The sequence below is a fragment of the Anolis carolinensis genome, unplaced genomic scaffold (assembly GCF_035594765.1).
Source record: "Anolis carolinensis isolate JA03-04 unplaced genomic scaffold, rAnoCar3.1.pri scaffold_7, whole genome shotgun sequence".
Classification (NCBI taxonomy): domain Eukaryota; kingdom Metazoa; phylum Chordata; class Lepidosauria; order Squamata; family Dactyloidae; genus Anolis; species Anolis carolinensis.
This window is the reverse complement of record NW_026943818.1, coordinates 36477383-36493910: the sequence shown is the minus strand read 5'-3', so window position 1 is coordinate 36493910 and position 16528 is coordinate 36477383. Positions and strand designations below refer to the sequence as shown.

The window sequence follows — 16528 nt, the reverse complement described above, 5'->3', positions numbered from 1 at the left end:
CATGCATTCTGACAGGCATGCCAGGAAATGGACAAGGGAAAAGAAACAGAAAAAGAGAGACAGAGAGAAAGACAGAACAGAAAACTCGCCATGGAATAGGCAGAAGGGGAGCTGTATGGAGAGGGCTGCATCGGGCCGAGGATAAAAAGGGAAAGAAAAAGAAACAACACACAAAAAGCCTGCCCCCGAGGAGCTGGGAGGTCTGAGCGCCGAAGGATGCCGCCAGGATCAGGGAAGAATTGAACTGGTCCCTCCAGCAGCCAGCCAGGAAACAAAAAGAAGTGTTTTTCACCAGGTTACAAGACCACTGCACAAAGCCACCCCGTTCCGTTCCCGCCCCACAAACGTCTGGCCAGGAATTCAGTGCTGGCAAGCTCCCCGGTCTGAAATTGAGGTTTTCAGTATCCCTTTTTTACAAGACCAACAAGAAGCACAACAAAACGAGGAAAGGAAACCTCATGCAAACGATCTGGAGTCAAGGAATAGGATTTCAGGGTCGGCAGCTATTCGTTCCCCTCCCTCCACCTCGAACCTTTCAGTTCGGAAACCAAGAGGACAACACTATAGACAACGGACCACCGTTCATGCTGCACAGCTATAGCCCTACGCTTTTACTGCCATGCAATCCCTAAGATGTGCAGTTCGGCATCCTCACTAAAGAGGAATTGTAGCCTTACAACTGCGCAGCATGAAACCGGTCATTGCTGGGTGCATTTACACTGTAGAAGTGACGCTGTTTGAGATCACTCTGGAAGTGTCCTGGGAGTTGTCGTTTGAGCAGAGAAGGCTTGAGGCCTTATGAAACGACAGCTCCTGGGATTCCAAAGCATCAAGCCCAGCCTACATGCATTCGACAGTGTAGACGGACCTTCCGTCAGAGCAAACACATCAACCTCTTTCATTTAGACAGGCACAAAAATCCAACAGAACAGAAATGGAATTCCACCCAAATCCTTGAAGGGATTCTAGAACAACAATAACAACAAAAAAAATGTGGGTGAGATATTCCAAGGAGCTTTGGCTTGCTAAAGTATGTGATGGGGGTTACAACGCGGGAAGATGCAAAAAGACCAAGATAGGAGATGGTCACAAAGGTTGCAAGATGAAAAATTCCGACAGCGGTTTTTGAATGCCTTCTTGTGCTGGACAAATAATCCATTTCTCAATCCTATGGACTGCTTGAAGCATCCAGTCTTTCTGTCTTTCCCTTTTTTTCCAAATCCTCCGTAAGACTTCTTCGGGAGGAGTGGCTTTGGAAGCAAAACAGAGCTATATTTCCCTAATGTTGCTGCCCCTCCACATTTCCAGGTTTTTGGTTCTTCCGCATTTGATTAGTCACAAATTTGCTATATGTTCTCTGGGAATCTCTAGGTCCTCAAGTACAACTCCAAGGCCTAGATCGATCAATCAATCTATTGATCTATCTATCAGTCATCTTATCTATTTGTATCTATCCATACATCCATCCAACCATTCATGCTGCAGCTATCTTGCACCCATCCAACATCTATCTATCTCTAGGTAATAGCAGAGAAAAGCTATTTGTTGATATAATTGTTTTTATGTAGTATGAAATTGTACGTATAGTTTAAAGCTGGTTGTCGGTGTGTGTGACTGTAATCCAGTAATGCAAGGGTTAAATGGATAGAGTGGAAATTTATGGCTAGAGAGAAGCAGTTGGAGCTTCCTATACGTGACAGGATATTTGTCATGTTTTAAGATAACATTGGAATGTGGGTTGGTACTTCTCATGCGGGCTTTTGATGGAGTCGGACAGAGAATTTCTACGGTCTGGCAAATTGTGTAAATAATGTGTATATAACTGCAATAAAGTTTAAGCCGCTGGTTCAGCTGTCGACTGAGAAGTCTGAACTTTGTTCCGTGCCTTTGGTAAGCTGCCATTCCTTTATGTTTTACATTCCTTTTGCGCATCTCCAAAGCATTAACTTACATGGGACTATGATGAATTTATCTAAAGTGTGAACCACAATATACAGTTGTTTGTTCCTTTGACCATGCATTTCTAAGACTTATCTACGTGGGACAATACTGGAATTCAAAGTGTTGTACTCAGTTACTGAACATACTTGTTTGTTACTGAAAAAACATACAAACATGAATATAATGTTTGATGTAATGCTGTAAACAGTTTGCATTTGTGCATTACTCATGCGCCTGTAAGGATTATAATTTGTCTGTTACCATTGTTCTATTCTGTATATTAGTTAGTAATAGGACAACTGTATCTTTACACATACAGTATTATAGATTTCTGTGTACTTTAGTGACAACTTCTGAGGATGCCTGCCATAGATGTAGGCGAAACGTCAGGAGAGAATACTTCTGGAACATACAACAACCCTTGTTTTTTTTTTCATAGTGGTTGGTGCTCTTTAGTTTTAATCCTCAGATCTGTCCATGGATTCAAGGAACCTTTGAAGGCAACCATAAGGCAGATGTGGCCCTCATGAAAAGGCGTTTACGAAGCAACCCATGCGTTTGAGTCATTTTGCATCATCCTGTGTTATAACAACACACAACACAATAGCGTCAGCGGGTTCAAGAAAGGCAGAGTCGGAAGGCAGAGACTTCCGAAACACAGGGAAGGAGGAGGCTGGTCCAGACTGACTTGCTGCACCGAAGCCAGGATAGAAAGGAGACGAGTGTTGGGTTGGGTGAAAATGGCAAATAAATGAAAAGAAACGAGAGAAAACACCCGCCGGTGGGTGGGGAGGAAGGCGACAAAGAGAGGACAGAAGGCAAAGCGACTGAGTCATCGGGGAAAGGGCTGCTCCCGCTGCGTTCAGATTTCCTAAGGGACCGGGACACTTCACTCTGCCTTTACTCGGCCTTTACACCCGTCCTCCCTCTGCTCCCAGCGACTCTGGACCCGTGGCCGAGTTCTTTTACGGGAAAGATGTGAAAAGACAGGAAGGGAGAAACACAAAGAACAGCCTGCCACAGCCAATCATGCGGTTGGGGGGACGAACGGATGGAAAGGAGAGGGAAAAAAGGAAGAAAGAAAGAAGGGAGGGGAGGAAACCAAAAGAAAACGAAACCAACAAAGAAAACCACCTCATTCTCATTTCGTGGAACAAAAAAAAAAGAAAAGAAATATATGTATATATATATTTTTTTTTCCAACGGAAAAGAAATAATAAAGCAAAGATCGTGAAAAGCCCCGGCCGAGCGATTGCCAGCGCAGGGACTGGAGACATCCCCCAAGGCAACCAGTGAAGGGAGACAATCCATTAAACTAAAACCTGCCCCCTGTTTTGACATCCCGGTGTCGTTGTGATTCAATGGAGGGGACGGGAAAAGCGAGGCAGGGGTTCACATTTCCCTGAGGGGCTACAATCTCTCCGCAATCCTGAACAACCGAGTGGCAGGGAAGGAAGGCGGGGAGGGCAGGGGCGGGGGAGAGACACCCTCAGAGAGAGACAACCGGGCAATTCGCCTTGTGATTCATGTTACCCAAAAAAACACTAAATGTCTCTATGGCTAAAATGCTCCTCGATTGCAAGTCAAAAAGGCTTCTCTTACACCAGTATAACTAACATATGTGTCATCTTCGGCCAATGCAACGTGACCAGTGGCTTCCATGTCAGTAGTGACTCCAGGTTTCATGCTAAATTCTAAAGGAGCTCTCCAAGGTGCTGAGCTCTGGTACCAACTAGATTCAGCACCCTGGAGAGCTCTTTCAAAGCTCCTGAAATCTACAAGAGCTCTCCACGGTGCTGAATCTAGCTGTATCAGTGGAGTAGTGACTCCAGGTTCCATGTTAAACTCTAAAAGAGCTCTCCACGGTGCTGAATCTAGTTGTACCAGGGCTCGTTGTCAGTGGAATAGTGACTCCAAGTTCCATGCTAAACTCTAAAAGAGCTCTCTGAGGTGCTGAATCTAGTCATACCACAGCTCATATCAGTGGAGTATTGACTCCACGCTACACTCTAAAAGAGCTCTCCAAGGTTCTGAATCTATCCGTGCCAGGGTTCGTCTCAGTGGAGTAGTGACTCTAGGTTTCATGCTAAACTCTGAAAGAGCTCTCCAAGGTGCTGAATCTAGCTGTCCAGGGCTCATACCGGTGGAGTAGTGACTCCAGGTTCCATGCTAAACTCTAAAACATCTCTCCAAGGTCCTGAATCTAGTCATACCAGGGTTCATACCAGTGTAGTGACTCCAGGTTCCATGCTAGACTCTAAAAGAGCTCTCCACGGTGCTGAATCTGGTCGTACCAGGTCGTATCAGTGGAGTAGTGACTCCACTTTTCCGGCTACACTCTAAAAGAGCTCTCCATGGTGCTGAATCTAGTCATACCAGGGCTCATGTTGATGAAGTAGTGACTAGATTTCATGCTAGACTCCAAATGAGCTCTCCAAGGTGCTGAATCTAGCCGTACCATGGGGCTCGTCTCAGTGGAGCAGACTCCAAGTTTCGTGCTAAATCCAAAAGGAGCTCTCCAAGGTGCTAAGCTCTGGTACCGACTAGATTAAGCACCATGGATAGCTCTTTCAGAGCCCCTGAAAACTAGAAATAGATTCATGCTAAACCCTAAAAGAGCTCTCCAAGGTACTGAATCTAGTCATACCAGGGCTCATGTCAGTGGAGTAGTGACTCCAGGTTCCACGCTAAACTCTAAAAAGAGCTCTCCACGGTGCTAAATCTAGCCGTATCAGTGGAGTAGTGACTCCAGGTTCTATGCTAAACTTTTAAACGGCTCTTCGAGGTGCTGAATCTAGTCGTACCAGGGCTCGTCTCGGTGGCATAGTGACTCCAGGTTTCATGCTAAACTCTAAAAGAGCTCTCCAAGGTGCTCGTGTCAGTGGAGCAGTGACTCCAGGTTCCATGCTAAACTCTAAAAGAGCTCTCCAAGGTGCTGAATCTAGCCACGGATTAGTGACTCCAGGTTCCATGCTAAACTCTAATAGAGCTCTCCAAGATGCTGAATCTAGTCGTACCAGGGCTCGTGTCAGTGGAGCAGTGACTCCAGGTTCCATGCTAAACTCTAATAGAGCTCTCCAAGATGCTGAATCTAGTCGTACCAGGGCTCGTGTCAGTGGAGCAGTGACTCCAGGTTCCATGCTAAACTCTAAAAGAGCTCTCCAAGGTGCTGAATCTGGCCGTATCAGTGAAGTAGTGACTCCAGGTTCCATGCTAAGCTCTAAAGGAGTTCTCCAAGGTACTGTGTTCTGGTACCGACTAGATTCAGCACCCTGGTTAGCTCCAGAACTAGAAATAGATTCCCAACCGACATGGAAGCCACACGGCGCTGTTACTCCAACGAAAGACCTCTTCGCTCTATGAGGATGGGCTGTTCTGTCCGTTTAAGGTGGGCAACAAACTTTGGGATCCCATCAGGTAAAGAAGCAGGGCACCAAGGTTTCAGAAAAAGATAAAATAGAGATGATTTCCTTTGATATGTGCCCTCGCCTGTTACGAACGAGATGTCAGGTAAATGATTCCGGTCTTGTCATGCACCCAGACCGGAGACCAGCTCTTAAGCCTAAAACACAAATGTACACGCGACACACACACAAACCATGAGAAGACTGGGACAGAAAGCAAAGTGGGTCCTCAAAACAACCACCGGCCAATACACCAAGCCCAGCCATCCATGTTGGTTTGTGCAGAAGGGCCAGAGATCAACGTGAGTTGGCAACCTGACACGTACACACACATACACGCCGCACAGGTACACAAGTCGGTAAGCATCAAATTAAGTGCCGTGTGATAAATTAAAATACATACATCTCCCACCCTTCCTGCCCCAGGAATACCAGTCCGTGCCTCGCTCCCCATCCTTTGTGCCTACTCCCCGGTAGGGATGACCCTCAGAATAGTCCGGAAAGGAAAGTGACACCTACTTGACTGCAGCGTGCGCTCCCTGACCTCCGGGGTGGGCGCCCCAAGGCCCAAAGCCGAGCGAGCGGCCAGCTGGAAGACATACTCAGTGTTGGGGTTCAAGTCTTTCACCAGGTACGATGTCACGGGATCAAAGGTCTTCAAGAACTGCAGAAGGGTGGGGTGTATTCACGATACAAAGAGAAGAAGGCGGAGGAGGAGGAGGAAGGAGAAGGAAGAAGAAAAATAAGAGGAGAATAAGGGAAGAACGTGGTAGTGGAAAGGAAGAGGAGGAAGACAAGGATTAGGAGATTAGAAAAGGATTCAAGGGGAGGTGAAAAAAGAAGAAGAAAAGTCAGAAGAGGAGTAGGAAACATAGAAGAGATAACAGAAGAAGAGGAGATGGGGGAAACACAAAAATCAAAGAGCAGAGGTGTTAAAAAAGCTCATGGACCGACATCCAAATGCTCATTTCAATGACCAAATTCGCCTCTATTCCTTCCCTGCTGACTCGGATCCCGGACGAGCCCCCAAGAAAATCAGTTGCTCGGTGTTCATGTACGTATATCTCACTGATTTCTGTTGGAATCAATGTTCGACAATTACACAAATGACCAACCACCGCCAGAAAGGACACAGAGTTTCATCTATGCTGATGATCATGTCATCACCACTCAAGCAGGGAGCTTTGATATGGTTGAATGGAAGTTCTCTGAAGCTCTAACTCAGTGGTTCTCAACCTGTGGGTCCTCAGATGTTTTGGCCTACAAAGAAACTCCCAGAAATCCCAGCCAGTTGTATGTCTTTCGGGCTGTGTGGCCATGTTCCAGAAGTATTCTCTCCTGATGTTTCACCCACATCTATGGAAGGCATCCTCAGAGGCTGTGTGGCATGGATGGAATGCCTCTGAGGATGCCTGCCATAGATCTGGGCGAAACGTCAGGAGAGAATACTTCTGGAACATGGCCACACAGCCCGAAAGACATACAACAACCCTGTGATCTCGGCCATGAAAGCCTTCGACAACACAGTTTACCGTTGTTAGGATTTCTGGGAGTTGAAGGCCAAAACATTTGGGGACCCACAGGTCGAGAACAACTGCTCTAGGAGCTCTTACTATTACAGGGAACACCAACTGATTCCTAATCCATCAAAAATGTAGATGTGTGCCGAACAGACAAGCATCTCGAGCTCTGAGGATGACCTGGGAAGAAATCCCACTGGAGTATTGCAGTACAACAAAATACCTAGGAGTCACTTTGGACTCCCCCCACTCCTTAAAACAAGCAGCTTGCAAAAGATGATACAACACAATACTCAAAGGACAAGTTCCCTCTTTCGATTGGTTAATAGGTCGGTTACCCTCCATCCAATGGATAAAAGACCTAAAGATTTACAAGAAGCACTGCTTGAATATCAAACAAAAAGTGGGTGCTATAAATAATATCATACAAAAGCCGACTGGCACAATTGGGGTTCACAACCAGACACAGTGAAGACATCTGCCCTGGCGCTTTGCTACTCTGCTGCAAAATATACACGCCCATGTTGGGATACATCTCACTACGACTGAACCACAACAACTCAAGATGGTTGTAGCTTTTACCTCGGGGTTTCCTGGCTTGTTGCCGACTTCTTTGTAAAGGAGCTCGTACTTCAGGATGATGTCCTGGCGAGAGGGGCTCCAGGTCAAGAGGATCGTGCTTTCGCTCTTGGCTTCGGCCCGAAAATTCATGGGTTGTCCTGGGACTGTGGGAGGTGGAGGACCAGCAGAAAACCAAGGTCAACAATGACAATGAAACAACAATACTGTCTTCCCCCGAAAATAAGACAGAGTCTTGCGTTATATTTTGTTCTAAAACTTATTTCTGGGGGGTGGGGTGTCTCACTTTTTCATGTATTGGGTGCACACATCATTCATGTTTTGTGTCTGTACTCCTGATTACTCATTCAACCATAAGTCTTGAGTTCATTTGTTTACATAGGCATTTACTGCTCATCCAAAGGTGCCCCCAAATACTTAATTATAATATACATTTATCATGTATTTCAAGTATTAATATTAATGATATTATTTATGGACATTTAATTATATATTTATATTAACATTTTATAATTCAATCCCTCCATCATGTGTTGCAATGGATGTACTACCAGCAATTATTTTAAGTATTAATGTTAATAATATCATGTATGGATGCTTAATTATATATCAGTATTAATATTTTATCATTCAAAACATTCACTGTGTGTTGCGATGAATGTACAGTAGAGTTCCACTTATCCAACACTCGCTTATCCAATGTTATGGATTATCCAACGCATTTTTGTAGTCAATGTTTTCAATGGATTGTGATATTTTGGTGCCAAATTCATAAATACAGTAATTACTACATAGCATTACTGCGTATTGAAGTACTTTTTCTGTCAAATTTGTTGTATAACATGATGTTTTGGTACTTAGTTTGTAAAATCATAACCTAATTTAATGTTTAATTGGCTTTTCCTTAATCTCTCCTTATTATCCAACATATTCGCCTATCCAACGTTCCGCCGGCCCGTTTATGTTGGATAAGTGAGACTCTACTGTATTAAAGTTAATAATATTATGTATGGATGTTTAATTATATATCAGTAATATTTTATAATTTGAAACATTCACCGTGTGTTGCGATGGATGTACTACCAGGAAATGTGTCCATCCGGCTGTCAATCGTAACACTTGGTAGCAAATACTTTAATTTTAATTTAATATGCAAATGTGTTTAATTTTGTATTTTATTATGATGTGTTTTTATTTTGTTTATTGTAAATATCCGGGCTTGGCCCAATGTAAGCCATCCGAATCCCTTCAGGAAGATGGGGGCGGGGTACAATAGTAGTAGTAGTTGTTGATATTAATAATAATAATTTTTTTTTTTGAGCTGACTCCCCCACTTTGGAAGTGAGCTAGCCTATCGATCCGCCAACAGAATACAACCCAAAGGAAATTTACCTCCTTGCTGCGTCTTGACTTGGATGGGGTCCGAGAGTGGCCCGTCCCCGACGGAGGTGAAGGCCAGCACCCGTACCGTGTAGGTCTCATGCTCCAGGAGGCTGCTGACAGTGGTCAGGAGGCTGTCATCCACGTTGTGCTTCTGCCAGTTGCTGACGGGCTGGTCGGGCTCCATGGTGTAGTAGACCCGGTAGCCCCGGATCTGGCCATTGGGCTCCACGGGCTCCTCCCACTGGATGATCATGGTCGAGGCGCTCAGCATCCGGGCCTGGACGTTGCGGGGGGCACTGGCAGGCGCCTGCTCCCCGGTCCGCGTCACCACTGACTCACTGTGCGGCCCCTGCCCGATGGTGTTCACCGCCGACACCCAGATCTCGTACTCCGAGTTGGGGCTGAGCCCCCCGATGCTGTAGCGCGTGGTGGTGATGTCCTCCTTGATCTGGTAGGGCCCGTCCTGGCTCTTCGACTTGTACTCGATCACGTAATAGGACACCGGGTCTGGATTCCCCGAATCCCAGGTGATGGTGATGCTCGTGGCCGTCACTTCGGTGACAAGGGGTGTTCCCGGAGCCTTCGGGAGCGCTGAGAAAAAGCATTAGAAAGCACAGGATTGAATACAAGTCTCTTGTTGTAACATTAGATCTGAAGATGCCAGCCACAGATGCAGGTGAAACGTCAAGAGAAATGTTGCTCAATGTGTATACACCAATGATTGATCGATATCTATGTCTTTGGTGTTTGGATTTTGGACGCTCTGCTATAGTTTTTCCCTAACACAGAAAATTCCCAAGGGTTATGGGCCCAGTCCCAGGCTGTGAACCCAGTCCGTGTGATGTGGCTGTAAGAAATGTAGGTCTTAGGAGGCAAATATGCAGAGTTCAGTCTTGAAGATTACAAAAGGTTTATTTACAAAAAATAATAACAATAACTACATTTATTAATAGTAAATAACTGGGTCCTAGCTACTCTATAACTCCGTCTCTTCTACTTTTACATCTTGATATGTGCTATGATTATCTTTGCTTGTGTGTCAGAAGAAATGTAGTGATTGCAATTTTTTCCCTCTCTCTGAAACCTTAGAAGAGATGGAGTTATAGAGTAACTAGAACTCAGTTATTTACTATTAGGAAATGTCATTATTATTGTAAATAAACCTTTTATAATCTTCAAGGTTGAACTGACTGAACTTTGGGACTGCCGACACCCCCCAAAGTCAATGGCAATTTCCCCCCAAACCCACAAGTATTAAAATTTGGGCATATCAAGTACCGTATATACTCGAGTATAAGCCGACCCGAATATAAGCTGAGGCACCTAATTTTACCACAAAAAACTGGGATAACTTATTGACTCGAGTATAAGCCAAGGGTGGGAAATGCAACAGCTACGGGTAAATTTCAAAATAAAAATATATACCAATAAAATTTCATGAATCGAGGCATCAGTAGGTTAAATGTTTTTGAATATTAACCGTATTTCAAAGAAAAGTAGGGGCAACAAAAACAATATGGTATCAACAATAACCTAATAATAATAATAATAATAATAATAATGATAATAATAATAATAAAACTTCATTTGGATCCCTCCCTATCTCCCCATGGGGACTCAGGCCAGCTTCCAACACAGTAACAGGCAAATGTTCAATGCTTATGTAAACAATGCAGAGCTCGATATAGATCTATAGTTATAGATACTAATTTCACATATGCATTTCCCCCCGAAATGTTTGCAAATCTCCTGTGTGTGTGTGCATTTCCCCTACAGTATTTGCAAGCCCTATATATTATATATATTCATATCGATCTAGACATGTCTATATATATTTGTGTGTTCATTTCCCCCTGTAATATTTGCAAGCCCTATATATAGGTAGGTAAGAATATATTAATATCTATCCAGACATCTCTCTTTATATAGAAAATTATATCTATATAGGATTTGCAGAGACTTGCAAACATATGAGGGTAAATTCATATATAAAAATAATGTATATGTATGGCTACAGATACACAGGTACATGGATCTATATGTATGAAGGATTTGCAAAGACCTGCAAACATATGAGGGTAAATTCATATATAAAAATAATGTATATGTATGGCTACAGATACACAGGTACATGGATCTATATGTATAAAGGATTCGCAAAGACCTGCAAACATATGAGGGGAAATTCATATATGAAATTAATGTATATAGATACACATATAAAGGTACACAGAGATTGCAAAAGCTTGCAAGGGGTTAATACTTATATATCTGTAGGAGAGTTTAACAAATATTTCAGGGGGAAATGCTTTCATAAGATTAATGAATATATATATTTCTTCTTCCTGACTTGCAAGGGCATCTTTGTCTTTTCAAAGCATCCCCTTGATTAAGAGCGAGGGAGGCTTTGCAAAAGAAAACACACTGATAAGGGAGGAGAAGAGAGAAATAGATCCCATATTGCAAAAGAAAACACACTGATAAGGGAGGAGAAGAGAGAAATAGATCACATATTGCAAGCAACACGGCCTTGACTTTGACCCGATTATAAGCCGGAGGAGGCTTTTTCAACTCATAAATAAGGGCTGAAAAACTCGGCTTCGGTATATTGAGCAAAGTAGGTCCCAGAGGTGTACAAAGAACTCTTTGGGCTGTTTCCCAAACTACTCTCCGCCTGTCTCTTTAAAAGATGCTGCTAGGTTTAAAGAGCAACCAAGTGTTGTCGCTGCTGTTGTTGTGTGGTTGTTTTTTTAAAAAAATTCCCAGCTCGCATTAATGATTCCAGATGCTGAGCTGGAAGACTTTGCCTTTTGATGGAGCAGTTTAAGGAGGGTAATAAAGCGTGCCTAACTAGGCTGGGAAGCCTCTCAGCTGTTCTCCCAAACAGCCGGCCCATCAGCTCTAATGGCTCTTGGTGCCGGCCCATTCGCTGCGAGTTAGGTGAGACACGGAACAGATGGTAGCGTGTTTTCATCTGATTTTTTAAAAATAGGTTAATGATTGTTGTTATGGGGCAGGGTTTCCTAAGTCTCCTGGGTGAATCCCTGTACACTTGCCAGGAACGCCAGTTCTTTGGTTCTTTCTCCCATTGCAGCCAGTGCCCAGGAATATACGAGGGTTGAATGAAAAGTAATGCCTCCACCTTCGTAACTCATCAACATATGGCAGTACTGGTATGCTTGTTCAGTAGACTCTCCTCTAGTTATTTGGGATATGTGTGCCAAGTGTGGTCCAATTGTGTAATTCGTGTCAATTGCAGTGGTCAATTGCAGTGGTCTGAGTAAGTGTGTGAAGGTACTGCAAGTCCCATCATCCTAGGTATGTCCTCCCCCAATCTGCACCAGGACGTAAAGCGGGTCATTGGGGTTCTGTGTGCCGAGTTTGGTCTAGTTCCGTCACTGGTGGGCATTGCAGTCTTCTGTGAGAGTAGAAGCTATTGAAAGTACTACAAATCCCATCATATGCATTCCATCATCCCCCAAATGGCCCCAGGACGGAAAGTGCATCATGGGGGTTAAGTGTATCAAGTTTGGGCCAGGTCCGTCATTCCTGGCGATCACAGTGGCCTGTGAAAGTGGCGGCCAATCAGAAAGCTGCCACATACTTGCATACATACATACCCGCATACAAACATTCACTTTTATTATATAGATAGATATAGATATAGATAGATTCCCACCCAAACCCAAGTAACGAAGGTGGAGGCATTACTTTTCATTCAACCCTCATATCTTGCCTGTAACTTGAGGACTGCCTAACAGACTCACGGACCACAAACCAGGGTTCTTCAGAATCTCTGGTTTGTGGGGTCTGTAATGAAGTATGAGTTTTGTATTCATGTTTGTTGTGTTTAACTATGTGCCTGTGGTTTGGTTTGGTAGGTGTGAGACGCATCTGCCGAGTGGAGGAGGAGTGAAGAGGTTTTTAAAAGTGAAGTCTCAGTCTGTGCTCTGATGAGGCACAGGGAAGATTGATTCCAGGGTGATGGGATCAAGGAGACTCAATTGTTCATTTTGAGTCGGTTTTAAATAAGTTTGGTGACTTATTTAATGTAGTCTGTGTCCTGGAAAGGCACAGAGAATCTGTGATAGTATATCACAGGAGTGATTGTGGTTTGAAGTCACTGGATAGTCCAAGTTTCAGACTTCGGGAACCAATCCCAGCTGGACTCACAGAGATCTTCTAGGTTACCCTCTTTTACAGGGTCCCTTCCAACTCAAGGATTTATACCTTTCTGTGAAAGGATCTGAAGCAGAAGAGATTCAAGGCGACCAGAGCAAGTGCTGGGGTCAAGAGCCAATGGGTCAACACTTACATTTGACGGTGATCTGGGCCACGGCCTCGATGACACCCAGACTGGACATGGCCACGCAGGTATAGTTGGCTGAGTCCTTGACGTCTGTCAGCTCGAGGACATTGCGCCCGACGGGCATGTCGTCCTCTGGAGTCAGGTCTTCGGCCCCCTGCATCCACTTCACGTACGGCATGGGCGAGCCCACTGCCACGCAGGTGATGTTGACGTTGCCGCCCGGCATGATCTCGTGGCTGGAGGGCGGGATGGAGAAGCGGGGCGCCACGCGGCGAACTGCGGACAAAAGGCACAGAGGTAACAAAAAAACAAAAGGAAACGAACAGACAAATAAAAAAAAAGAGAGAGAAAGATAAAAAACAAAAAACAAAAAAACAGAAACGGAAAAAAAAGAGAAGAAAGAAAGAAAGATAAGGGAGGAAAGAAGAGCAAAAGAGATATTAAATACAGATGGGGCCGCAATTCTTTGCTGTTCCTTCATTCAAATAAAAGAAAAACCAAAGTCTGAAATTAAAAATTATCAGAAGACTAAGAAAAAAAAACAACCAACCAAAAAACAAAAAAAAAACAGAACTTCAAAATAAGTTTACTGTCACAAACAAGATATAGAATATAGACATAAAAGCGGTCTTTCATAGCAACAGGGTTCCATTGATCGATTTTATAGACCCATCACAGCACAAATAAAGACACAAAAATTTATTAGCAATTTCTCATCTTTGGAACAAGGGCAAAAAAACAAAACGAGGTGGCGTGGCGCTTCCAGACCCGGACCCGTTCACGTGTGTGGGTCGGGGGTCGTTCTGCCCCTTCCCGGCCCCACAGAATTGTACACAAGCCCCCATCCCTTTGCTTTCTTTTGGGGGCAAAATTGGCCCACTCCAGGGATGAAAAACAAGCAAAGATATAGAAGAGGAAGAGGAAGGAAGAAGGGATGAAAAAGAGGGAGGAGAACATCCTTACACTCAGGATTCATGGATCCGGACCAAACCTGGCACACAGACCCATCACGATTCTATTGGAAACCGCCCTGAGTCCCTTGAGGAGATTGAGCTGTACATAGTAATTGAGATTAAAATGAATCATTTGGGCCACATAGTTGTGTCTCTGTTTGTAGTCTGTCTGTGCGATTTTCTTACAGCAGCTGAGGATATGATCCATGGTTTCGTTGGGTTTCCTTGCACAGCCTACTTTTTGGGTCATCAGCTGATTTTTCGATCTTGGCCTGAATTGCCCTTGTTCTGATGTCTTGCTCCTGGGCTGCAAGGATCAGGCCTTCTGTCTCCTTCTTCAGGGTCCCATTCGTGAGCCAGAGCCAGGTCTTCTCCTTATCAGCTTTTCCTTCAATTTTGTCAAGGAACTTTCCATGCAATGTTTTGTTGTGCCAGCTGTCAGCTCTAGTTTGTAGTGCGGTTTTCTTGTACTGGTTTTTTGTCTGCTGTGCTTTGAGGAGTTTCTGATTTTTTTACTTCAATCAGAGCAGGTTCTTCACTTTGCTTTACATATTCTGCCAGGGCATGTTCTTCTTCTTTGACTTCTTGTTTTACTTGTAAGAGTCCTCTATTATTATTATTATTATTATTATTTACATTGCGATCTGCCCTGGGTCTATCTGTCTCTATATCTGTCTGTATGTCATAAGGCATTTAATGTTTGTCATGTATTATTATGTGTTATTATTATTATGTATTGTTGTTGTTGTTGTTGTTGTTGTTATTATTATTATTATTATTATTATTATTATTATTATTATTATTATTATTATTATTATTTACATTGTGATCTGCCCTGGGTCTCTCTATCTATCTCTATCTCTGTCTGTATATCATATGGCATGTATTATGTATTATTATTATTATGTACATTGTGATCTGCCCTGGGTCTCTGTCTGTCTCTATCTCTGTCTGTATGTCATATGGCATTGAATGTTTGCCATTATTATTATTATTATTATTATTATTATTATTATTATTATTATTATTATTATTATGTACATTGTGATCTGCCCTGGGTCTCTATCTGTCTCTACCTCTGTCTGTATGTCATAAGGCATCGAATGTTTGACATGTATTATTATTATTATTATTATTATTAATATTATATTGTATGACACAGCAAACAAGATAGATTATTATTATTATTATTATTATTATTATTATTATTATTATTATTATTATGTGCATTGTGATCTGCCCTGGGTCCCCTTCGGGGTGAGAAAGAAGGGCGGAATATAAATACCATAAGTAAATAAATACGTAAATTTTTGGCTAATCTGAGTTATTATTATTATTATTTATATGTACATTGTGATCTGCCCTGGGTCCCCTTCGGGGTGAGAAAGAAGGGTGGAATATAAATACCATAAGTAAATAAATACGTAAATTTTTGGCTAATCTGAGTTGATGCAAAGAGCCAGAAGATTCTAAGGGAAAGAGAAGGAAAGGAAGGAAAGAAGGTAGGAAAAATGGATTTGTTTTCTGGAGGTGGCCAATATTTAGCCTGAAAAAAAGGAGGGTCGTGTCTCCATTCCCTGCCCCTCTGAAATAAACGGACGAGAAGGGAGCGGAGGCAAGAAGTCGGGGAGCGGAAAGAAGACGAGAAAGATGAGAAACTCTAATCAAATTTTTGTGGTTTTCGGGTATATCAACCCTAACGAAGCCTCTTGGAAAGATCTGACATGATTCCATCGATAGATGCAGCTCTCAGAAATCACAAACATCATGCAAAAGAGGAGGAAAACAAGAGAAAAGAGAGAGACGGGGAAGGCAAGAAGGAAGAGAGAAGAGACGGAGAAAGAGAGAGAAAGGAGGGAGAGACAGGAGGAAGGAGAGGAATGCAGAGCACTGGAACTTGTTATAGAGATGCGGGCCGCTAGCAAATGCCCACAAGGAAAAGGAAGAGAAGAAGGAGAAAGAGAGAGAGAGAGAGAAAGAGAGAGACAGAGAGGGGTTAGGGGTAAGGGGAAACCCACTGTTAAAAAAATGCTGCATACTCTTTTGTTTTAATATTTTCTAGCCGATGTGAACCAATGTGGGAAGTTGAGCATTGGCACATCACAGCCCTGGCAGAATAACCATAACCATAACGAGAAAGATAATAATAAAATAGAATTAATAAGAATTAAAAAGGAGGAAGGGGAAGGAAGGGGAGGAACCAAGGACATGAACATGAACCTGGAGTGGAAACCAAGGTTGTGGAAACACAAGAGGAGGGAAGGGAAGGGGAAAGAGAAAGGGGAAGGGAAAAGGTGGGAAAAGGAAAAGGAGGGAAAGGGAAAAGGAGGGAAAGGGAAAAGGAGGGAAAGGGAAAAGGAGGGAAAGGGAAAAGGAGGGAAAAGGAGGGAAGGGAAGGGAAAAGGAGGGAAAGGGAAAGGGAGGGAAAGGGAAGAGAAA

At 43.4% G+C, this 16528-nt stretch overlaps 1 protein-coding gene across 1 annotated transcript in view; it reads right to left on the bottom strand.

The window, feature by feature from the left end:
* The window catches only part of ptprs (protein tyrosine phosphatase receptor type S), a 240208-nt gene that overhangs the window by 73056 nt on the left and 150624 nt on the right, over positions 1-16528 (bottom strand). The window contains exons 8-11 of the mRNA XM_062960704.1: positions 13143-13412; positions 8837-9418; positions 7448-7590; positions 5865-6009 (exon numbers count right to left, since the gene is read on the bottom strand). Of these exons, the coding sequence (XP_062816774.1) occupies positions 5865-6009; positions 7448-7590; positions 8837-9418; positions 13143-13412 (1140 nt within the window). The remainder of the gene's footprint in view (positions 1-5864; positions 6010-7447; positions 7591-8836; positions 9419-13142; positions 13413-16528) is intronic.